The 25,570-nt window shown below is 35.4% G+C and overlaps 1 protein-coding gene across 3 annotated transcripts in view; it reads right to left on the reverse strand.

The window, feature by feature from the left end:
* Positions 1 to 25,570, reverse strand: part of PDE4D (phosphodiesterase 4D) — a gene marked incomplete at its 5' end in the record, with an annotated part of 509,165 nt that overhangs the window by 342,819 nt on the left and 140,776 nt on the right. The window contains one exon of one of the 3 annotated variants that reach the window (XM_080636842.1): positions 15,445 to 15,713. The exons of the other annotated variants lie outside the window; for them this stretch is intronic. Within the exon in view, the coding sequence (XP_080492968.1) occupies positions 15,445 to 15,713 (269 nt within the window). Of the gene's footprint in view, positions 1 to 15,444; positions 15,714 to 25,570 lie in introns of those variants that run through there. 3 annotated transcript variants of the gene reach the window in all.

Raw genomic sequence — 25,570 nt, forward strand, 5'->3', positions numbered from 1 at the left:
CAAATTCAACTAGACACCAGCTACTCACCACAATCCTTCCAGTTAAGTCACTGATAGGAGGTATTCGTTATAGAAATATGCCAAATTGAAGAAAGAAGCAGTACTCAGTAAAACTGTGTTTGACCAGTTTTACAGACTTTTTGACTAAACTGTATTTGGTCAAAAAGGATACATTTTTGAAAGTAGGTATGCTTTTACGTTGCTTGCTCTTTCTGTGAATCAGACAGAACTCGGCTTGGAACTGCATAGTCAAGGTTAGTGTGGCATATCCCTGAACTGGTAAGTCTGATGACAAGCAAGATAAATGAGTCCAGATATACTTGTCATACTCAACTACATTAATGTTCCAGATCTTTGCTGCATAATTATAATTAAAAAGAAGAATCCCCTAAAGCTTGTACTGGTTTGGTTTCTGCTACAGTTTAAAAGTTCAAAACAAGGACCATGTTTTCTGAGGTTCCTACAATACCTAGAATGTTGACACCACAAGAAACTAAAAATGGGTATTTAATATTTAGAAGATGAAGAGTGAACTTTCTCTTGATCTGTAAGCAATGATAGCACTTCATACTTGGAAAGCATTGGAAAAAATATTAACAAGACATTCCTGAGATAAATATTATAGTGTTTTATTTCAACTATTTAGAAATCAGGACAATAGAGTATAAACAACTCTGCTGAACCCAAGGAATGTGAACTGGTGGCAGAGCTACGTTTAAAATCCCAGGATATTCTGACTCAGTCTCACACTATATCCACAAGGCCATGTATCCTTTTACTTGTATTTGCTTACAAGACTCAGTAACCATAGCACTTGTTTTCCTGTTAGTATTGTGAGTGGGAATTTTATTTTCACATTTTGTTAATGCACAAACCTTCTCCTTGAACTGAGAAGCTCTTTCTCTAGAGCTAAATAATTGCTGCACATAACAATCATACAGCAATAATGCTTTATTTCAACAGAGCAAAATAGATGCATAACTGCAATTTACCTTTTTGTTTCCCATGGTGACCTCATACTGACATCACTCTGATGTCATAGATTTTGACCTAAAAGGAACACTATCATTTTTTCTCCTGATTTAAGTGGTCCTCCATAGGTTATTTATTTAAGCAAGAAAATATTTCCCAAACATTAAAACTGTACTTTACATTTCATCTTGAAAGATTGAGGTACCTAAACTCCATCTACTATGTTGGTCAAGTCACCTGAATTTTTTTCCTGCTCAAAACCATTTAAGCGGTAAATAATTAATGATTAGATGCTATAATTTAGTACTCTATTAAAATAAAAGAATGGAGCAGAAACAGGTATTATAGAAATGCTTGCACCCAAAGATTTTACTCACAGGAGTGAGTCACAAGCTACCAGTTTAAGCAATATTTACAGAAAAGCTGAACTTTTCCTTTTTCCGGTTACAACCAAGGAAATTAATTATCCAAACAATTTTACTTTTCTGGGTATTTTTTTTTTTTTTCCACACTATTAAAAGTGATTTTGTACCATACCACATTTTATTCTAAATATGATCCTGATTATTTTTATTATTCATGAAAGTGCAGTAAGATTCAAGTACCATTATTTTAGAGGTAACAAAGCTCCTGAAAAAGGTAAGATAACTGCAAATTAGTACCCAAATCCCTCATGTAACTATGTATTCATGTAGCTATGTCAGGATGAATATGAAAGCAATTAAGATGTTTGCTGTAGTACTACTGAGAAATTCATTTGCCAGTACTGGCAAAGAATACACAGAAGAGGGCTTTGCTAGAGAAAGAATCATCGTTCCTCACTCTTTAGACTGGGCGATAATATGCAAACAACAATGGTGTTCCTGTTCAAGTAATCTGATATTAGATGGTCATTCATAATACTGTGCTTGTCCTGTATTATAACCATTAGTCAATATACTGAGAAATCATCAGTCTCATAAAAAACAAAAAGCGAGTCAGTTTTAGTGCCTTTCAATCAGATGACTTTCATGGAAGCCCCAGCATTATGATACATGCTTTTCTCCAGCTTTTCTAAGCCTCAAATCTTAATGTTGCTGACTAGGCATTATTACTAGCTGTTCAGGTTTTGCCTCTTACTCTCACCCATGTAACTTCATCTGCTCCAAAACAAGCTAGCCTGCTACTTCCAGGTGTTCATCTCAAATTCCTTAAGTAACACTACTGCTGTTCATGAGGTCTTTAGCTTATTGTCTGCAAAATGTAATCAGACTACTTTGCAAAAGTACTCTGACACAGTAAAATTATTATATGGATAGAACTAATTAATGCAAAAGCTAGTAAATATTATTTACCTTTGCAGAATATAGATGAGCTAAGTCTAGTCCAAGGTTTAAACATTATTAAAAGAGTTAAATTCCACTTTCTGTAACTACTTAGTTTAAAGAATGAAGACTGTATCAAATAAAAAGTAAATTACCTATTCATAACTATGCCATCCTTCTATTGAAGTATTTTTTCCCACTTTATATACACTGAAGTCTGGAAGATCCCTTATCTTTTCTGATATAGACTTCATGAACTTTCCAATCAAGTTTTCTACGCGTAAGTTCTGCATATGCCACCTTTTTTGTTGGTAGAGAGAGGATGACCTTTATAATACTAGGGAATTTCCATGTCAAAGTCATTCTTTCTTGTCTTCTGTATAACTCCCTCTATGACAATGAAAGCATAATCTTCTATTACCAAAAAAGTGTGGATGGAAACATTAACTACTGAACAGTTTCAGCTCATAGTACAAGCTTATATTCAAAAAATATTACCAAACAACTCTACAAGATCACAGCTTTTACAAGGTCACTTCATGTTTTTACCTGCCCTTACATTCTCTATGTATTTTAAGAGTGATATTTCATTGTATGCATCCAAATAACTGATGACCTTTTTATAAGGCATTTAAACATGAATAGATTTAGTAATTTTTGATGGGTGATGACCTTTGCACTTTGGCCATGCAAGTAGCAGCTTGTAGCAAAGCCACAGCACACAAAATTTTCTGTTGTGTAAGGTATGTTTAGAGTGACTTTGTAATTAAATGCAGCATGTAGTCCAGACAACTAGATAGCTTGAGAATATAAGGAGAATGAAAGATAGAGGCTTTCCTCCTTTGACTCAGATGAGATTTTATTTTTACACACACACATGCAAATGAAACACGCATCACATCACTTCTGCTCAGCGTATCAATGGCATTTGCAGCAGATGCTCCAGAGACTGAAGGGGTTGTGAAAACCTTTTTCAATGCTGCTTATACAGAGCCTAGTTTAATTTAAAAATAGAAAATTCTTAGTAATTAATTCATTTTTAATAATGCATCGAATATTAATTTTAAACTAGTTTTGTTTGAGTTTGTAAAAGGATTGATAAAAAATATTTACTTTTAGTGATACATTCCCAAATGTTCATAAGGCATGTTCTTTAAATTCATGAGCTCTGAGATCAAGTTCTATGTTGTAATAAACCCTCTGAAGGGAACAGAGATAAAATCAACCTCTGAGAAGTTTATGATATTTTTTTATGATTAAAAAAACCCCACAGCTGTTACATGAAGAGCAGGGCAATGAGATGGCAGGTATTTTATACTACAGAGGAAAAGGGAGTTGGGCAACTCATCAAAACCAATCTTTACAAAGATTCTGAAGAAAAGATTTATAATTGTGAAGATGTGTTTTAAATTTTTTGTGTTATATATTTACTTGATAGGAACACTGACAAACTGTATTCTTGCAAAGCACATCTTTTTAGCGGCTGTCATCTTATGAATCATATTAAGAGATTATGGAATAGGTCATAGAAAAGGTTAGAAGATTGTTCTGACAAAATGTGGTGAACATACAAGATTATTACCTGCAAAATATGTAAGTTTTCTCTTACAGAAGATTTTCCATGCAATACAATATAAGTTAAAGTTAAATTCTGGAAGAATGGTTGATAAACTACTGAGCTTTCTAAGTGGAATAATGGGTATCAGACCACCATTATGAAGAGAGAACAGTGTGTACATTAAGGTCTATCAAGATCACACTGAGATCTTTAAAAAGACTTCCAGATTGGATCAAAACCCCATAAACAGATAAGAAAAAAGTTTTGCTAATATAAAAGGAAAATATAGAGAATAACTTTCAGATAGGGATGCTGAGTATATTGTGAATTTGCTAGAAGAAGAGAGGTGGCTTAAAAGAAAGTAAGTATATATTTAGAACAGCAGTAATAGCAGAACATGCTGTTGGGTCACAAAATAGACGTATCACACATAATACATAATAAAGTAATTATACTACAAGTTTAATATACTATATTTATTATTCATTGCCATCTATCTGAACAGAATACATGATACTGTGATTTGTATTTCACAGTGCAGTAGAACCCTCACCTGAACTCCCACCTGTGCAGCTCTAGGTGAGCTGGAACAAAGCATTCCTTACTCTCAACAATTACCTGGGGGACAAGGGCATATAAAATTCTGAAGTATTTAAAATTACATATTTCAACATAATAAGTCAATATTTCCCAATATTTCATTAGAAAATTTCTAATTACTTCTATCCTGAGGTTCATGACTAAAAATCTTTTTTTTTCTGTTGAGATGGTTTTTGCACACTGAAGGATGCAGTCCAGTCTTGGACTCAGCATGCTTCAGCCTTCATGTTATTTCTTAAATTACTAACAAAAATCATATGATGAGATTTAATTTTTCTCATAGCCCATTCTACCCTGCCCCAAATCAATATGTGTTTTAATATTGTTTTTCTTGGCAAGCTAGCGCTGATGAAAGGTTAAAAGCTTGGTGTGCTTTTCAAGGTTACTCCTTGAGGTTAAGGGCTTCCTTGCTACAAAAGATTCTTGGTAAGTGATTAATAGCATGCTAAACTTCCAAATCTTAGCTAAGTGATATAGAGGATTAACTGTGCACATATAATCCTTGAGACATTATCTTTTGACCAAGACTGGAACTATGAGTAGAACTAGCTGCACCTAGAGTCCTCTCTCAGAAGGAGTTTAGAAACAACGGAGTCCTTTCTGAACCTCATGACTCAGAGGGTATCCGTAACAGTTTTTTTCTGACTCTATCCTCTATGAAGTAACTAATCAAGTGTACCTTGCTACTGAATCCTGTTAAACCACTATCACATTTACCATTGAACTTCATTATACCAATAAAGTACATCGATGCTCCTCTCTTACAAGTGAAATGCATCCATGACACATCCACAGGAGAACCACACAGAAGTCTCCAGACTGTGACTATCACAATAAGAAATATCTCAGCACATAATTGTTCTTAAGTAATCATTTTGTAATTGGCATATCTAACTTGGCTCTCACATACGTTGCATCCCTTGGAAAAAAGTGATACATACTTAGAGAAACACCGTTGAAACATTTGTTTGTAAGTTTCAAATATTTCTTCTGCAGTAAACTATTTTTTATATGGAGAATAGAGTTCATTGTGCAGTCAGTTCTTAGGCGTTTTAATGAATATATTTTTTGATCTTGCTGGATTTCCACATTTAATTATGTGGTCTAATCTATTTCCCATGACAGCATGCATTTACACAAGTCATTATTATTCTTTTTGATTATGTAATGAGCTACATGCTATGATTGTAATTAACACCTTTGGAGAATTCAATCTTTGTTATGTCAATGTGCATAATAAAGAAGAGGTGCAAGAGGTAGATGATATTTAAAAATAACTTAGATTTTACTGCTTATGACTGTGCTTATGAAAGTACAGTAGATTTTAATGGTTATTACATCTGCACAGCAAGACTGCTAACTTTTCTGATTCATCATTCAGTGAACCTTCCCATCCCCCAACAGAAAGCAACATACGTTACCTGTGATTTTATACTTCTTCTATAATTCAAAATCATATTTATGGTAATGGCAAAAAAAATTGTTTAATTATTTGAATATAAATGGAAAATTATTATAATATTCAAAAGCATGTAAAAGATGCCTACTTTTTCTTTAACTTATTTAATATGGAAATGTATATTCATCAGATAAAGCTGGAAAAAAATAGCACAAAATATATTCAAGGCAATACTATCAAGAGAAAATCCCAAAGAAAAAGTCGTGCACTAAAGAACACTATGAAAGTTCCTAGATATTCGAGCTAAAGTTGGACTGGTAAATAAAGCTAATGTATTTAATTGTACATAATTCATTCTCACATGTTATGACACCTTAAAGTATTCCAAGCTTACTTGAAAAATCTATTGTACGTAGAAATTCGTGACTACTAGTCTATAATAATCAACCTTACTGTAAGGAGACTCTTATTAGTTCTATCTGTTATAATTAAGAATATTTAATGATTAGTGATAAATTTGGTACACTAAAGAACACAGAAGATATCACTGTCTAAGAGAAGTACAATCCACAAGATTACAATTAAAGTGTTATGACATAACCACAAGTGTTTCCTTATAAGACAATAAATGAAACAGAGTATGTCCTTATTGTCTTGCATTTCACAGCATGCATGCAGAAAATTTAATTTTTTGCTATATTAATTCTGTACATGTTCTTTTTAAAAGAACTGAATGCAGAGGCTTAGTACAAGTAAGCTGCTAAAAATAATGGATAGAAGATCCTAAATATTTACTAAGGAGAGGAATATACAGCTACTAGAAAATAAGTTCTGTGCTAACATGAAGTGTTAGCCATGTAGTGTTATGCCATGTGTGGTGAAGGATATAGAAGATAAGGGAGCTCACTGAATTCCAAGGAGTTAGAAAATGGAAAGTTCACCTAGTATAAAATTAGTAAATTTACTAATCTAAATAGCATAAAGCAAAAGAAGATTTACAAGATTATTCCTTAAACTTTGCAGTGAAGGGAGATGTCAATATTGCTAATCTTATCTTGCAACCAAGGTCAACCATTAGTTGGGCGTGAATGAAAGAACAGTCTGGCAGTGCATTCCACCACAACCATGTGGTCACACTCTCCTGTAGACATAGTATAAGCATCAGTAACTTCCCCAAGCTAGAGACAAGTTCTAAAACTGGCCACAGAAAGAGGCCTTTTGCTAACAAACATTTTACTGCACTTCTATATAAATCAGAAGTCTGCCAGTACTTTACCCTTTGACAGAGTAAAACTTGCTGGTTCCATTCAACAGTTGCTCCATATGGGACTAGCAGTTTGGCATAGAGTTGCTGAGACTTTTCTCCCACTCTTATTTCTTACTTAAATGTTAATTTATCTATTCTTGGAATTAACTCTTGCAAGTTTTAAGCTCAAGTTTTAGAGCTTAAGGTCTTAAGTTTTAAGAGGACTAGCAGAAAAATCATGCTTGGTGCAAGATGAAACAAGTATAAAACCCCCAAAAGTTCATGAGATACAGAAGAGAAAAAAAAGTAGATTAATGCCTACAAATCCCAAAGCAGATTAAGCTCTTCAGGAATGTATGAAAGGAAAAGCCAGCTAGTTGCTAGAACGTGCTAGAGAAATTGAAAGAATTTGATGATTCCCATGAGAAATACATCTATTAAGAGATATGAATTGCTATGAGAAGTGAAAAAGGAAAATAAACTCCAGAAGGTTTTACAACACATTTGAAAATTTGAGCTTATGTATATGGAACTACACAGTAACTATGAAATCCTTAATTTAAGGCCAAGGTACAGTGAAGTCTTGAAACTCAAAATGGCAGAAAAACTACTATGCAACACCATTTCAGCTTGTATAAAACACTGGAAATGTATCAAACTGCGGAAAAAAAAAAAAGGATTTAATGGGCTGGGGCAAGAACAAATAACCTAGTTTAGCAAATCACAAATAAAAAAGGAATGTACACATGCAAAATGAAAGATACCAGGTTTGGAAAATTGATACATTAAGAAACAACATGGAAGACTGCTTGGCTTCCCAAGATGCTACACAGTAAGCTAATAGAAACATGCTACAAAAACTACCAGAAAATTTTGCAAATTCTTAAAAAAAACCACACTGAAACAAACAACGAAGCTTAAGGAAATCAGAGAATTTATCATGCTGCAAGGGTACAATAATTAAAACCTTTGCAATCATACATAATAGCTTGTGATACAGCTATTGTAAGATATAATAAAAATTTGCTGATGGAAAAGCACTCTTGCAAAAATAGCCTTTGCTTTTGAGGTAACTACTAAGCTATAGGAACTCAGTTCCACTTCTTCTAAATTACTTAGAATTTCTTCTAAATTCTGCCCAACACAGAACATGCCATTAAAGACACAGATCAGACAGTAGCATGGCCCACGCAAGGCACTTCAGCTATTGACACTTAGGAAGAAATATCAGATCTACAAGGCTACAACATTATCCAGAAGAAAGAAAGGCTTTCTGAAAATTCTGTAATATGCCAGTCTTTACCTTGACTAAAACCTTATGTAATATTTGGTTAACTGATTTAGAAAATGTGAGTAAAACATGAGAAAAAGCAAGGAAGTAGTATAAGAAACTCAGATATTTTCTTAATTGAATAGAAACAAGTACTGTCACATATGCAAATGTGCAACTTACCTTTCTCTGTCTTAAATAATCTTCTCTTCCTAAACCTTACATTTTGCTTTAACAGTTCCAAAAGGATGTTATTGTTAATTAAATTTTATTGCATCTGTAACCTGATTAAACACTTCCTTTAATCTCATGACTACATGCATCTAATTAAATGGGGAAAATATGCTCTAATCTGGCTTCTCTTTGAAATATTGTTCCATAACAGTCTTTTTTTTTTTTTTCCTACAGAAGTTTGGAATACTCTGCACATACCTAGATCCTTTCAGCTGTTAGTATAGAGTACACATACACAGGGTAGAGAGACTATGAATCCTGTCCTTCCCTAGTGTTCTTAACATAGTTATGACTCTACTCTCCTTTGATGGATCTTCCTTTTGAAATGCTTTTCATACACTAAATTGTAATTGCTTCTGTTCCTGAAAAGCACTGGGTAGTGAAGGAGAGGAAACATAGACAGGCATTAAAAATCTTTGAAGAAAATACATCTTGAAAATTAGAAGAAAAATGCAATGAGAAAAAGTCTATAGTCTCAGTTTGGTATAGCTTCACTATAATTTAAGAGTTTCAGAATAAATACACTGAACCAGGCAGTGTAGAACTTCATCAAGTATAAGCATGTTGCTCTCCTGCAATCTACCTGTAACTAATCCTCAAGGCCTTGTTTGGTTCTTCTGCAATTAGTGCTAAAAGTGCACAGAAAGATATTGTGCAATAAAGATAAACAAAGACCTAAGTTTATCAGTACCCTTATGTCAGTTACATTCCTGAAACTTAAAATGGCACACCTCACCCCTACCTACCTAAACTATTTCTAAGGAATCTATCGTTTTCATATCTGAACGCCAAAGTCAATGTAAAACTATTTACTATGGGTGGGGACAAAGGCTGGCTGAATTGAAAGTACTCTGTATAACTGAGCACATACTTGTATTCTTAAAGTTAGTAATCATATTAAATAGCTAGGTTAGGGGTGCCTGTTTTAAAAAAAAAGGAAAAATAAAAATCTAAAAAGCAAAAATATAAACCCCCTGAATATCAGAAAACACTAAAGGAACCCCAGAAGAGCCAGAGAAAGGACATATCAGAGGCGAAGACTGACAATGGACCCATGAATAATAAACCCACTTTATATAATGAAAAAAATAGTCATATTTGGTGTATCTAAACACACACAAATCACAAAGGCTGCAAATATTCTGATGAAAGTTATACACAACAAAGGAACTGTTTGAACAGTTTTGTTCACTGAGAAGTATTCAGACTGCAAAATTAAGGCAAAACAAAATCAAGCACATGCATGCCAGGACTTCATCCTTCCAACTAAATAGTATAATTTAGTCGCTATGTTGCACTGACCTTACTATCCTCCTCTAAATATTTATGCTTCTTGCATTTCCTCTCTTTCCTACAGAGAGGATTTTTTTCATGTAAAATGAAGGAAAGCTGACTTCCCACATGAGTTAACTAAAGCTGTATGATTTAAAGTATCTAAACATCCTTCCACAGACCTTTGGACATGTCTCACACACACTGGCTGTTCATGCAGCTGTGGAGCTGACAGTCTCCTTCCCTGTAACTGAAGGCCTTCTCTTCTCACAAATCCCAGCATGTATGATCCCACCCTAATGATCTCTCCCACCAAGCAGCAGTGGGGTAATAGGCGGCTTATAAAAGCCTTATGAAGAATGAACCAAGACAACCCAGAAACAGTTTGTCAAGCACATACCACATTTATCTTGTCTGTGTCTGGTTGTAATACATGCTGCCACATCAATGTATTAATCTGAATAATAAAGCATTATGTGATTACTTTTACAGTAATACAATGTAATGCAGATTTCTGGGGAACATGGATTGGTTTCTGCTGGAGTATATCGAATTCCTGTCCATGGAGCTTTGACATACCTGTGCCATTTCAGCTGCTGTGGTTCTTTCCTACAGACTGTAGACTCGCACTGTCTATAGACTGAGAGTGATTAAGGCCAAAATTTTCAAGATAACTTGTTTTAATTTCACAGTTACAGACGATTAACTAACACTCTGTGAAGCTGCAAATTATTCAGATACACCTCCAACAAAAATGAAAACCCCATGCACCTCTACCACTTAAAACCTTCTGTTTCAACTCACTCCCAGTGCCGTGTTTTCTCTTTCTAAAATCCTAAAATTAGAAGTATCTTTCAAGTGTTAGAATGAATTGAGGGTTACAGCTGGGGAAGTATAAAGAAGAAAAGGAAAGACAGAAGGACTAATAAAATGCCTAGATTTATGGCTAGGGATGAACTCTGAGTTATAAAAACTACTGGCAAATTTTCCATTACTTTCTTGTAAGCAAAATCAAGTTATATAACTCAATTTCTGAATATATAGTGCTTGGAAAACTCCTATTAAAAAAAAATTTAAACCCCCAACTATTAATTCGTGCCTTCCTGAACACAACTGATACAGAAAGAACAGATTTAATGAAATAGTTCCATTAGTTTCTTAAGAACTCCCTAGAAAATGGCCCGGATTGTACACAATTTTCATGACAATTCTTATACAAGATGTTGTTTTCAGAAGACACAGTGGTGCAACCCTTCTAGAATCGTAGATTGGTTTGGGTTGGAAAGGACCTTAAGATCATCTAGCTCCAATCACCCTGCCTTGGGCAAGGACATCTCACACTAAACCACGTCACCCAAGACTCCGTCCAACCTGGCCTTGAACACCGCCAGAGATGGAGCATTCACAACTTCTTTGGGCAACCCATTCTAGTGCCTCACCACCCTCTCAGTAAAGAACTTCCTCCTTATATCTAACCTGAACTTCCCCTGTTTAAGTTTAAACACATTACCCCTCACCCTGTCACTACAGTCCCTAATGAAGAGCCCCTCTCCATCATCCTTGTAGGCCCCTTTCAGATACTGGAAGGCTGCTATGAGGTCTCCACGCAGCTTCTGTTCTCCAGGCTGAGCAGCCCCAACTTTCTCAGCCTGTCTTCATATAGGAGGTGCTCCAGTCCCCTGATCATCCTCATGGCCCTCCTCTGCACTTCTTCCAACAGTTCCATGTCCTTTTGATGTTGAGGACACCAGAACTGCACACAATACTCCAAGTGAGGTCTCACGAGAGCAGAGTAGAGGGGCAGGATCACCTCCTTCAACCTGCTGGTCACACTCCTTTTGATGCAGTCCAGGATACGGTTGGCTTTCTGGGCTGCAAGTGCACACACTGAAGCTGGCTCATATTCAGTTTCTTATCAACGAGCACCCCCAAGTCCTTCTTCACAGGGCTGCTCTGAATCTCTTCTCTTCCCAACCTGTTGCTGTGCCTGGGATTGCACAGGCTTATATACTACAACACCTTTTTTAATCACAAGTAGTTACATTCCTTTTACATAATATACCATTGCCCCACTGTGTAAATGTATATGTATGTGAACATTGCATCCTATGATTGCAAAGCTCATCACTTAACAAAAAAATGAAGGCATTTTGATAGTTCACAACCAGACCATTTATGCAGTCCTTACAAGACCAAATATATCTGTTATATGACAAAAAAAAATATAACTCATTTATTCATGTGAAAGGATAATAGTCTCATAATAAACAAAATGCATTTTGGTGTCTCTGGTTTCTGCATCCCAGGCCATGACAGGGAAGAGCTATGGGCCTTATGAGAGAAAGGGGGAAGAACTGCATTGCCAGAAGAATTCATCAATCTGCCACCCATGTCTTGACTGTGTCTGAATGCCATTTTGGAGCCTTGAAATCAGGGAGTTGGGTAAAATCTAAACGAGTTATTCTGGTGCACTGGATCCGTGGTGGGTGTATTTGGCATCACTGCAACACGCAACAATATCTTTGGTGTTATACATTACTTATATACCATTCTTATGTTACCTATAGGCATAGAATCCCAGAATGGTCTGGGTCAGAAGGGACCTTAAACATCATCTAGTTCCAACTCCCTGCGCCGTGGGCAGGGACACCTTTCACTAGAGCAGGTTGCTCAAAGCCCCGTCCAACTGGCCTTGAACACTGCCAGGGATGGGGCATCCACAGCTTCTCTGGGCAACCTGTGCCAGTCTCAAACCACTCTCATCGTGAAGAATTTTTTTCTTAATATCTAACCTAATACTATCTTCTTTCAGCTTGTTCTTATTCTATCACTACATGCTCTTGTGAAATATCACTCTCCACTTTCTTGTAGGCCTCTTTAGGCACTGAGAGCTGCTCTAAGCTCTCCCTGGAGTCTTCTCTTATCCAGGCTGAACAACCCCAGCCCTCTCAGCCTGTCTTCATAGGAGAGGTGCTCCAGCCCTCTGACCATCTTCATGGCTCTTGCTCTGGACTTAATGGACATAAACTCCTAATCATAAGGAAAACATAAGAAAGTACTATGTTTATAAAATTAGTGGTATTTTGCAAAGTCAGAATGGCTGTCCAAAATATTCGTGGCTTGAGTAAGATTATGTAGTTAAAATTTGTAATGCCTGTATGTCAGGGACTAAGAAAGAAAGACGTATACTTTAATTTAATGACCCACACTTAAAACACAGAAACAGAAATACAAGAAAATTCAAGCACTTGCAGAGAAGGTTGTAACTATGGTGGAACTACGGACACTGAAACCAGAATGAATCATCCATAGTACAACATTTTTAAGTCACCTTATGACTGCTCCATTTTCAAAAGCACTTTTTTTTTCTATGCACTGCTTAAAATGGATTACATGGATATGGAATTAAAACCACCATAGTGCCTATATAGCCAAAGCATCTAGAAACCACGTCTGTCAAACAGCATCCCAGTTTTCTAAATAGATAACCAAGTGAAGATGTGTCAGTAACTATGGACTTCATGTGATTTAGCAACAAATATATTTTGTAAGCCCACAGTAGTGCTTCTGCTTCCTTTTGAACACCTGTAAGTTTGATCACATATATCATTGCATAAGATTAATGTATTTTCTCCTCCATCTTCACTTCAGAAATGCTACTGTCCCTGCCTATGGCAGGAGAGTTGGAACTAGATGATCTTAAGGTCCTTTGCAACCGTAACTATTCTATGATTCTATTCTTTGCAGGTTTTCAGGTAATTTATTGTAACTCTCTGCTTGTCTCTCTACTTCTTTAATTGCTGGCAAAAAAAAAAAAAAAAAAAAAAAGGAAGTGCTGCTAAAATGAGCCAGTCTTTCATTTAGAAGTAACTATGAATGGTTCAACCACAATAGTTTGCAGGACTAGTATTTCACATATTAGGGAAAAATCCAAGCATTTCTTGCACTCCAAGTCATACTGAAAAAAGCACTCTAACAAACACAAAACTTTCAGAGGCTCACTACAGGAAGTGCGTTTAAACAAAATTTCACTTTTTAATACTATGCCAGCCGTCGCCCTTTCATGTTGCTCAAACCTGTTTGGTCACTTCATACCTGTCCCTTTTAATACCCTTCCTTTCTCTGTCATCTTAAACTGTCTACAACAACTGTCATAACACATACATAATAACACACAATTATCTCCCTCTGTAAACTTTCAGAAATTCTTTATTTTCATCTTACCATGTAATAAATAAGATTTACCAATGTAAACCAGCTCTCTCTGAAAGATTTGGTTTTAACCTGCATGTTCTTATATATAGACTGTTTTATAAATTATTTAATGCAGACCAGCAGCTAGGGATCCTTAATGTTGTTGGAATTTATGCATAACTGTTAAAGGCACGTGATATAGCCTAATTTTATTCAGTTTTCTCTGTTACACATACAATTTCTGACCAGGTACTCTGGTTTTAAAACAAGTATTCTTTAAGTAACAAGGTGCACTTGTTTTTTCTTATTCTTTTCAAGGGTAAAAATATTTTACCAAAGGACTGTTTTACCTAACAAATATATAGATAGTAAAGATTTAGCCACACATGTATACAATGTGCAATGAACATACCAACCACGTAGCTATGATGTAAATCTAATTTGAGACAAATGAAGATAAACTTGAATGGTATATCATTTGCTTCTTAGAATGCATGACTTACTTTCTTTGAACATATTTCACTGCCCTCTTTTCTTTATCTTATATTTTTATTTGAAATAGAACAGGGAAAAAGAGTCTCACAAGAAAAAACAGGACACATTAAGATCTTAGGACCATCAAAGCAAACAGGAATGTATCACTGAGTTACAATAATCTCGTATGAAACATTTTTAAAAATAATAAATTAAGTAATGAAATTATGCTGCTGTTTTACAGAAAATGGATGCAACAAAAGGAATGTGGGTTATAGATTTGATCAAAAACACAGGTCTAAGAAATGAATGAGTTACCAAAAAAGTAGTACTAGTGAATCCTTTAGCAAGGGGTTCTCTTCCATCTTTCCTCTGTTTATTTTAGCAACTGCTTTAATAAAAATCACTGTTTCATTTACAATATCTATTCCCACCATTCATCTCTATCATGTCCTTCTTAATTTGAGCACTGTTAAAAGATAAACAAACTGGCTATTCTGCTTAGGGGCACAATAGTCATAAACTGCCAATAAATAAATAAAATGTATTTTAAAGAATCATTAAAGAAAAAAGTTGCCTAATCACTCTGGCTTAAACAGCACAGAATGAGATAAGTACTTTTCCTTCTTAAAACTCCAGTTTTTATTTCAGGGGGAGGGGAAGAAAGGAGTTATTACCTAAGAAAGCGGGGGAAATAAAGCAGCTTTTGTGTAAGCAAACATGTTTTCTTACTTTATATAAATTATTATTTTAAACTTCAGGTCTGAAATTAACTTGAGCCACAAATTAGAAATGACTCTTTCAACCAGAGAGATTCATGCAGGTATCAAACTGACAACTATAAGCACTGACACCGAGAAGATAAATACTGTGTGAAAAAAATCTAATCTGATATTTCATTATGACCTTCTCAGTACTTACCAGGTATGTGCCACAGTAAAACGCCGCTGTTTCGGTATGTTGCTACTTAAAAGCATCCTGCGTAAAAGCCTTGGAGAGTTTCGAGGAGAAATAACTGGACACAGCCGGGGAGAAGCAGATGAAGATTTCTTAGATGTCCTGGACTTTTCATACTGCAACAGGTTTTCTCTCAGCGTCTTCACAAGATCTTCATTTAAGCATGGATTTTGGCAACGTGAATTATCCCCTTCAGAAACAGTGAAAGCGTCTGGACTTGTTGCCTGAGCCATGCTTCTCGAGTAAGTTGTTATTAAGGTCTAATACAATCGAATATTGGCTTAACTGCTTAAAATATTTTCTAAGTCAGTTCCTAAGAACCATGCAGAGCTACAACTCTAGTTCAGCCTATTCTGTTTTCAATCTGTGGCACCTGCTCTTAGCATCTCTCTACAGATAATGATCAACAAAGAAAAAAGCAAGCTAACTCCTCTACAGAAACCTGTTAAACATTACCACTCCTTTTACAGCCCTCCTGCCAAAGATCACTTATTAGCTATCATAGCAAGTGAGCACAGGAGCAAGAAACTGCTTTAGCACAGCCTTTGACAGAGCTGTAAAGCTGCCTGTTAAACTATTGGAACTAATGTGCTGCAGCTGCTTGAGTGACTTCTGCTTATGTACATAGAAAGTGCTGGAGGAGGGCTTAAACGTATGATGCGTGCTCATTTTGTTTGGTTATTCTTTCCATTTGCTTATTCCTGAATCTTCAGGGGGGGCTGAAAGGGAGGGGGACTGTTCAATAACTTCTGTTTTTTCCAGGATCTAAAGTATTTATCTTTGTAGCCCCCATTTACAAATCAAGATTACAAACTTTAGCCTCTTAAGCTAACAAATAATATAATTAAATAATGTAAAAGGGTTTAGGTTCTCTATTCTCCCCATCCCACCCCCCCCTCAACTCAGTTTATTACAACTAGTTTTCAAATGCGTTTAGAAAAGGCTAATACTTGCTACCTTACATTTTCAGGAAAACATAAAATAAAAACAAGATCTGCACAAAAAGTGAAATCAGACTGCAACAACTACTAGTATCTGTTTCATGAGATGTTCTTAATTTATCATATGATCGTGACCACTGCTTAAACCAAGGAAGTGCCTTTTTTCATTCATAGCTGGCGGAGAAATAAACTATCGAAAGATACTAAAAGAGAACTTCCAAAACATAAAAAAGCAAAAATATTTGCATTTATTTGGTCGATACATACTGCTATTAAATTCAATTTTTAGAATATCTGTTTTTTTCACAGCATTATGCAAATAAGATGTTGTTGGAGTTTTCCAACAAAACATTTGTCAATCAATCCTGAGATTTATTTTTCTCATTGTTAATTAGAATAACTCACTTTGTCTATACTGAAAGAAAATTTTTAAAAACATGTTTGGTTTTGTTCATAACTCACTGACAGTGGAGAAAGACCTGCAATAACTGTATTAGGCTAATATTTACTTAAGCTTGGTATGTTCATTTTTATAGCAATAACAAGAACAATCTTTTCAGTTATATCCATACTTCCTGATCATTTTACAGTAATCACTTTGCAAGAGATTTCTTTTTGATGTCAGAACACTGGTTACATATCATTTTCATTGATGCAAAATATTTTTCCTCTTTTACTTTGTTTTACAATCCAGCTTTCGTTTGTGTATAAGAATTTCCTTTTGAAGCATACAGAGTGCCCAGGCTTTCAATGGGGTGAAGTGTGTTTGACCACAATTACATGACCCAGTGTGAAAAAAACCCTCTGTTTTCTGTCTTCTGGCAAAACCAGAAATCCTGCAAAAGCAGCCTTCTGGACAGGAATCACCTTTGTACTTAGCACCAAAGCCACAATTCCTGATGAGGATTATAAAGAGAACATCATGATGCTGACAGAAGCAGAGCAGAACAGCAACTGAAAGGTCAACTTACATTAAGAATGACATTGCTATCAGGTGTCAGCCCCATTATATAGACAAGTTTAACTGTACTGCGTCATATCTGAAATTTGATAACACTGTATTTACAAATTTAACTCAATACTGAACACACCACAGGATGAAGAAATCACTGTGCATTATGATTTTGTGTATTTTTCTAAAATTTTATAGAAGATTTAATCACTCTAAAAATTAACACTGACCAAATATAGGATAAAGCCCTGATATTATTAAAGCTTCAAAAAAAATTTAAACTACATTTTTTTAAGAAAAAAAATAAAACTTGAAGTGTTAACTCACAGACAGCAAAATAATTGGATTAAATCATAACTAAGTTCTAACACAATAACTGCTTCCACTCCTTTTCAGTTGGAAGAGTAGTACACACGGTACTGATCCTCAACAAGTAGACAAAATAAAAGCATAATTATGAAAATTATTATTTCATATCTATGATACATCACCTTTTCATTTATTGAAATACACTAGCAATTCCACGAGTCAATTTTTATTTTTATTTTTTTTAAATATAGTCTAAGTTCTATTATGCTATGAAATACTGCCATCTGATGTCTATTCCAGAGCATGGTCTTCAGGTAGCTGCAGCGGCTTTATAAAACCAAACAAACCGACCCGTCAGAAATCAATGAATCAATGACGTCAATAAGACCATTAACATTTATTGCAGTGGGCCTGGGATCATGCCTTAAGGTGCACTATGTTACAAAGATAATTATCGAAGAGGAAAGTATTAGTCTACAGAGCAGTAGTTTTATTACCCTTGTTCTTGAAAATATTAGAACCAACTCAACAAGGACCATTAGCTTGACAGCCGGCATTACAGGTATTGAGTGGGTTTCCCAGATATGTAAAGAGGTAATATGAATTTGTATAGAACAGCAGGGTATGGCCTTTTAACAGGAAAAGTGAACTCAGTCATTATAAAGTAGCACTACTTGCATGAATAGCTAACTAGTGTTTTTCATTATTCAGCAAACAGGTTAAATTTCTGAACGTAGATGTCCCACTCTCCCAGATACCTTATTTTGACATAGCCTGCATTTTCTTCCTCCTCAAAAAAAACCCCAACAACCCACCCACCACTAAATGAGATCTTCATATACTCAGAACCACAGAAAATAATTTTAATTTCTATAAAGTCTCACAATGTAAATTATTTAAGAATCTATGTAGTGCCAAGCATGTATATGTACTACAAAAACTCTCAAACACGCTTGTGAAGTTAAATGAAAGCCTTTGGACTGATTTTATTATAGACTAGAAACATGAACAGCCTTCACTGTAATAATACACATAGCTACACATGAAAAAACATAGAGCAAAGTACTTTTTTATTTTTCTACAAAATACATTTCTGTAAGCAACAGACCTACTTGGCTATGTCTTAATAAAGACATACATAAATTTCCTACAAAGATCGCCACAATTCTTGTTAAAACAGGAAAACATTGTCAGCTGCTCCTTTGAAAAACTCCTTCAGGCAAAACCCACAGTATTTTTTTTCACACACATTAAAAGATCATACGTTAGAATTCAAAAAATTGCTATGAGGATTTTAATCAAGATCACAAATTTTTTTTTTTTTTTTTTTTTTTTTTTTTTTTTTTTTTATGATGAGTTTATTTTCTTGGCTCTTTTCCAGTCCTACTAATGAAAGGAGATCACTCAAAGTGGTCTGTGAAATTCCACCAAAAAAGATACTTACTGCTTCTTTAGAAATAACAACATATGAGAATCGATATATATTACATTTCCAAGAAGTAATACTGGTAGTGCTTTCAGCATGTCCATGTTGTATGCCTGCAGGGTATTTGATTCACTTTCTGATTAAGTGTCATATTTCAAGGCACTCACAGATCTAATTTTGCAGGTTTGCATAGGTAAAAGTTGTATCAAGATCAGATTTAATTCTGCCTGCTATATATTTAACTAAATCATCACAAGGCTCAGGACAATGCAGAGAACTAGAACCTCCTTATAACAGAAATTCAGTACCACAGAAATCTAGAAGTGCCAGTAGCTTCTATTTTTTTTTTCCAATGACCACATAAAGATAGAATAAATAAAAAAGAAATCTCAGCATTCAAATCTTATACCTTTCATAAAATTTCTTATGAACTATGCTCCTTATGATACATGTACTTACATATTACAGGCTCAAAATGCTCGTTTTTCTGTTACCCATGAAGACTAGAAAGAGCTACAGCATACAGATGAGAATAAGCTAGTAAGTTCTGCAGGTAAGACTTGCACAAGGTTAAACATGTATTTGATCTCCCATAAAAGAGACTAAACCAGGATTAAAAAGTAATTTCTATGTTACAAATACTCTGAAATCAAGAGTATGATAAATTTAGTTTAATATAACTATTAATCAATATACAAAATATATTATGCAATTGTGGCTATTTTAAATTACCTTTAAACAGAATTTTTCTTAGTGAGCATAAATGCAGTCACTCACAAGGAGCAGAAGAACTCTTTCATATAAAAAATGAAGAGAAAAAGTTATTAAAATATCTTACTTGGGACCAAGTAGAAAATTCCAGACACATAGGGATGCAAGCGAAAGAACCCTCTGATGTGTTGCTTCTTTGAAAGCAAGTAGATCAGTAGCACAGGATCATAGAAGAATTCAGGTTGGTAATGACCTCAGGTGATCAAGTCCACTCTCCTGCTCAAAGCAGGACCAGCTGTAAGGTCAGACCATGCTGAGGTACTAGAGCACCTGAGAAAGGTGCAGAAGAAGTGGAGAGAAAAGAAGACAAAGTCAGAAGTGGTTGTGAAGAATAGGTGCTCTATCATGGTTTAAGTTCCTGAAGCGAATAACAGAATACTGAGGCATGGTGTGGCTGAGGAGAATTCTGGTTCTAGATAAGGTTGAAAATAAGAATCTTGTATGATACTTTGATTCTTATTTGGAAGGGAGGTTAACACATGAATTGAGGAGCATAGCAGTCAAGGAAGTAAATAAGGATAAAAGAAGAAATATATTGGTGATAGGAAGTCTTAATAAAATGTTATGTACCAGCACAGTTCACAGTACCATTTTAATACCTGCCAATTGCCACATTCTTAAAGAACTGATATGATATTTATGGATTTGCTAAGTGCAGAGTAGTGCTTATGAGAGTGTTTTCCTATCAGTGATATGCATGGCCTCCACAGGGGGACCCCACAGGTACCATCGAGCTGCAGTAGGTGACTAAAAATAAGATTGGTTGCACTTATCACAGAATGACAAGCATCCTCTGGTAATAGAGGAAGGCATGGAAAATGTGTGCCATGGAAATTGCAGGCTGCTGTGTTTACTCTGCGTATTTGAGCTAAGCAAATTTTCAATAAAATTCTAAGGGAACAATGATATCTAAAATGGCCAAAGAATCAAGCTAACTTTCCAAATGATAGTCAGATAGAGATGCCTTTAGAAGTATTTTTTCAGAAGAACAGAATAAAGTAAGAACACCTTGTGGTACATCCAAAGTTGGGTGTTTACCACCATCAACAAAACACTTGCAGTCACTTAAAATTTTAGAGCTTTTTATAATATTGGCTCAGATTCACCTTGCAATTCAATAAAGTATGTTGTATTTAGTCAGTCATTCATTTCTTTTATTATACTTTTGAAGTGTTTGAAAATATTGTCAGGATTCTAAGAAAATAAAAGTACTGTTCAATTGCTGATTCTCTCGAGTGAATGGCTGGCTTCTTGTTCTCTTTTCTGTGCATGGCAGAAACAACAAAGGTAAGAGAACATTGAGTATATGGTAATAAAAGAAAACAAGTACATGCAAAAGGTGTATCACAATATGGTCAGGGTCCATTCCAAGAAAAAAAAAGATTTTCAAACTACTCACATGGACTTCAGCAGTATTTTATCCAAATGTCAGAGAAAACAGTCTTATATTTTCAAAATAATTTGCTAAGTGGAATACAGACACATAACAGAGCTTCTGTAAAGCTCCAAACTTTATAAACAGAATAGTACCTTGTACTTCTGAAGAATTAATTGAAAATAGAGATTCTCTGAAATCTTTGCAAGTTTCTACAATTCTTTCTACAATCTGTGCTGATACAGAGAATGAATTGAAAATATTTTCAGTTTCTCAACTAAAACACTGTAAAATGAGAGCTGTTGGGAGCCATCCAGTTTTCCCATAAGTAATACAGTAAATGGTCTGTCAAAAGACCTCTAGCTTAAAAACACATTACCATACTTGCACGTAGGAAAACAAAACAAAGTTGGGGAAGTGGTCATCCCAAGAGCAGTCTACTTATCATTTGGTTGTAAATGAAACCATTGTGTCAACACTACATAGGATAGCCTAGAGATTTTCTTCTAACAAGATTAGATGTTCCTTAACTTAAAAGAGTAAAAGAGCCTGCTTCCATTAGAAAGGACTGCAAATTCTGTCTAACTACACAAGGAAACCTAGCAACATTTGAAAATAAAATACCTTTACCAACTCTTTGAAAAAAAGGCATCAACCAGTGTGGTACATGTTAGAATATCTAACAAATACCTCATAAATATAAAAGCAGCATTTCTTTAAAAAGATTTGATGTGGCAAGAAATTTGTGATCCCCACACATACACATTAACACAGAAGTGAATGACCTCACACAACAAGTAAGAATAAGCAGCGTACCAATAACTGTAATTTCTAAACTATTGTGCAAGAAAACTTTTCCTGGGGTAAGATTAAGGGAAATGAATGTACAATTACATCAAAGAACAGACAATAGCATTAGGCAGAATTCCTGTCAATGCAATGCATAGAGATATCTGTTAACTATTAGATAATTCCAATTGAAGCACATGGCCTACATGAGAAGAAAACAATTATAAGCATGAATTGCTCTGCAGAGCAGTCTGAAGAGGAGGGAAAGGAGAGGGCAGTGGAGAAGACAGGACACAGAACAAACCAAACTGGGCCCCACCTCCCCCTGTCTCTACTTCATATGGATATAGGCTAGATTAAAACGTAAAACGGTTGAGCAAGTTGCTGTTGCCATCTCAGATTTCTTGGGGCTAGACCTGTGACAAATACTATTATAGCTTTTAGAAAATCAATTAGTTCAATGATGAAAGCATAATTTTGTCTGTTGTTGTCAGTGAATGCATGATGGCCTTGTATAAATTTAAGGATTATAAAGTATCAAAAGTACTGGTTAAAAAGTATATAGACATGCTGGTCTCCCAAACTTCAGACTTTATTTTTGAAGCTAGTAGGAGCTCTTACCAAACTGGACTTAACCCAGGCTCTCCAAGCACGGTGGTTAAGCCAGAGTATAATGGACAAATAAGCAAGTACATTTCTGAGAGGTCAGACACATGCACAGAAAGTTTACTAAATAGGGAATATGGACCATCTGTTTGATTTCAAATAATCTTATTTTGACCATGCATTAAAAACTGAGAGGAATTTAAAGAAATATTTATAAAATTGAGAGAGATTAGGCAAACAAAAGGTCTAAAAGTCTACAGTCTACATAAATAATTCATTGTCTGGGGATGAACAAAAATACTCAATGGCAAAAAATAAGCACATTAGAAGAGAAATCATAGCTCCTGAAAAAACTTTAATACCACAGGATTCTTCACAGTGTGATGATTTCTGCTTAGATGTTGAACTTACAATTGGTTCAATTCAAGCTTCTTGTTGTTAATTGGATTTTAGAACTTTCAAGTTACTAAAATTTTCGGTAGGTAATGACAATGTTCCTTTTAAGAAACCCATTAATATAGTTCACCTAGAGTCACCTTATCTTTTCTATAGGTGTTAAAGTGGCCACTTGTATTTGTAAGAACTCGAATTTAAACTACACAAAGGATATGTTTCTACAATGTTATTAAGAATGGATGGAGTGTATTCGCAGTCAGTTGATAGGCTCTCTGAACATGTTTTGGGGAAGAAAGTTCCTTTCCTGCATGGAAAAACTTGGTAATGCAATAATATGAATATATAATGTTTTATCCTTTATAGAGTTCCCCAGAAAATATGATTTTCATAAATCTTTCTGGAATCAACAGTAGGTATTTGTGTATTTTCTAATCCTCTAGTGCATCTCTCTCCATCTTACGAAGTAGGACTTAAATTACTTCAGGCAACCTTTCGTGGATATAAATGGAAATTTAATTCTACCCTGCAGAATTCTACCCTGCAGTCTTAAACACTGTTATTTTCTTGTGAACATACAGAAAAATCCAACAAAACAACAACCTTGAAATTTCCTTTCAGTTGCATATGGCTTATAAACTTTTAATATAAGAAGAGATCTGTTTTGTATAAGCAATTTTATTCATCCTGATATTTGCCCAAAGCTTTGGAGAAGGTTTTCTTTAACTTTTGCAAGGAATTAACTAGGAACCAGAAAGCAGAATGCAATGCACAGTATAAGAAGGTAGAATATAGCTAATGACTTAAAAGAATATGGTAGAAAAGGGGTTTTTTTTTTAGAGTATCTAACTTGAGACACCCCAACTGATTTATTGAAGTACATTGTATGGCATACCAAATTACAAAGGGCTGAGAATATGATTAGTTATGAAAGTGAAAAATGTCTGCTCTCAGATACTCCGAAGTGCTGCAACTGAATTTAAATAAGACAGTCATATACAGTCTGTCAGGCCATATATGATTATTAAGAAAATATAATAAGACTATTAATAAGCAAAATTATGTATTTATGATAGAAAGCAAACATAATTAGCAGACCTTTAAAATCATTGCAGAGGCATGGATTTGATGGGTAAATCTCTCAGCGTATAAGGAATTGGCTGGATGGTCCTGGATGGTCACACTCAGAAAGTTGTGATCAACAGCTCAGTGCTGGGCTGCATCAAAAGGAGCATGACCACCTGGTCAAAAGAAAAAGCAGGTCAAAAGAGGTGATCCTACCCCTCTATTTTGCTCTTGTGAGACTCCACCTGCAGTACTGTGTGCAGTTCTGGGACTCTCAACACAAGACGGACATGGGTCTGTTGGAGTGAGTACAGAGGAGCCCACAAAGATGCTCAAAGGGCCGGAGCAGCTCTCCTATACAGACAGTCAGAGAGAGTTGGACTTGTTGAACCTGGAAAAGATTCTGGGGAGACCTTACAGCAACTTCCAGGGGCTAAAGGAGGCTCACAAGAAATCTGGCGAGGAACTTTTTCCAAGGACAGAACAAGAGCGAATGGCTTTAAACTGTAAGAGGATAGGTTTATTTATATATTAAGAAGAAATTTGCTAATGTGAGGGTGCTGAGGCACTGACACAGGGTGCCCAGAGAAACTGTGGCTGCCCCATCCCTGGCAGTGTTCAAGGCCAGGTTGGACAGCGCTTGGAGCAATCTGGTCTAGTGGAAGGTGTCCCTGTCTGTGGCAGGGTGGTTGGAACTAGTAGATGTTTAAGGACCCTCCCAACCCAAACCATTCTGTGATTCTATGGTCATCTTATACCTGGATTTTAAACTATCCTTTATGTGCTTCAGTTTTAACTTTAACGAAGAACACATATAGAAGCTCATTAAAAGTAACTTTTACCAGCAAGTGAAAAAGGAACTAAGGATTCAGAGGGCTTTTTAATGTATTTTAATGTTAAACATGAAATCCATTAACTGAAAGAGATAACTGAAAGAGATAATCTAAAGACGAGACCATGAGTCACCTTAGTATTATTTTAGTATTTTAATTCTGCTCTTTGTTGCTAATTTTTATGTTTTTTTCTTTATTAGATTTTAAATAATCAGATATCATCCTAAAATTAATCTCTAAGGGAAAAAAGAAACCAACCAAAAAAAGCCCCGCTCGAAAATTGAGGAATTCTCCCTGAGGTTATATTATTTTCATTGACTGCGGTAACCCAGCATAAGAAGAGATAATTTAATTTTCTGTAGCAGGAAGATTTACCTTTCCATGTGTTACTACCCCCGTTGCTTGGAAAGAAAACACTACAAATGGCAGGTACATACAGCTCGTAGGGTCTTGAGCACACTAATGGGCCCTGGAACCACTTTGTGCCAGAGCCCCACAGAAGTGCGCACAGATTTGTTGTGGCTGTGGCCAGCCCTGCTTTCTGCTGCAACTGTCTCCAGCCTCATCTCCTCCTCCTTCTGTCCAGACTCCCTGGACTTGAGGTCAAGTTCCTGCACTCAACTGGGCCTG

This window comes from Psittacula echo (assembly GCF_963264785.1).
Source record: "Psittacula echo genome assembly, chromosome: Z".
Lineage (NCBI taxonomy): Eukaryota > Metazoa > Chordata > Aves > Psittaciformes > Psittacidae > Psittacula > Psittacula echo.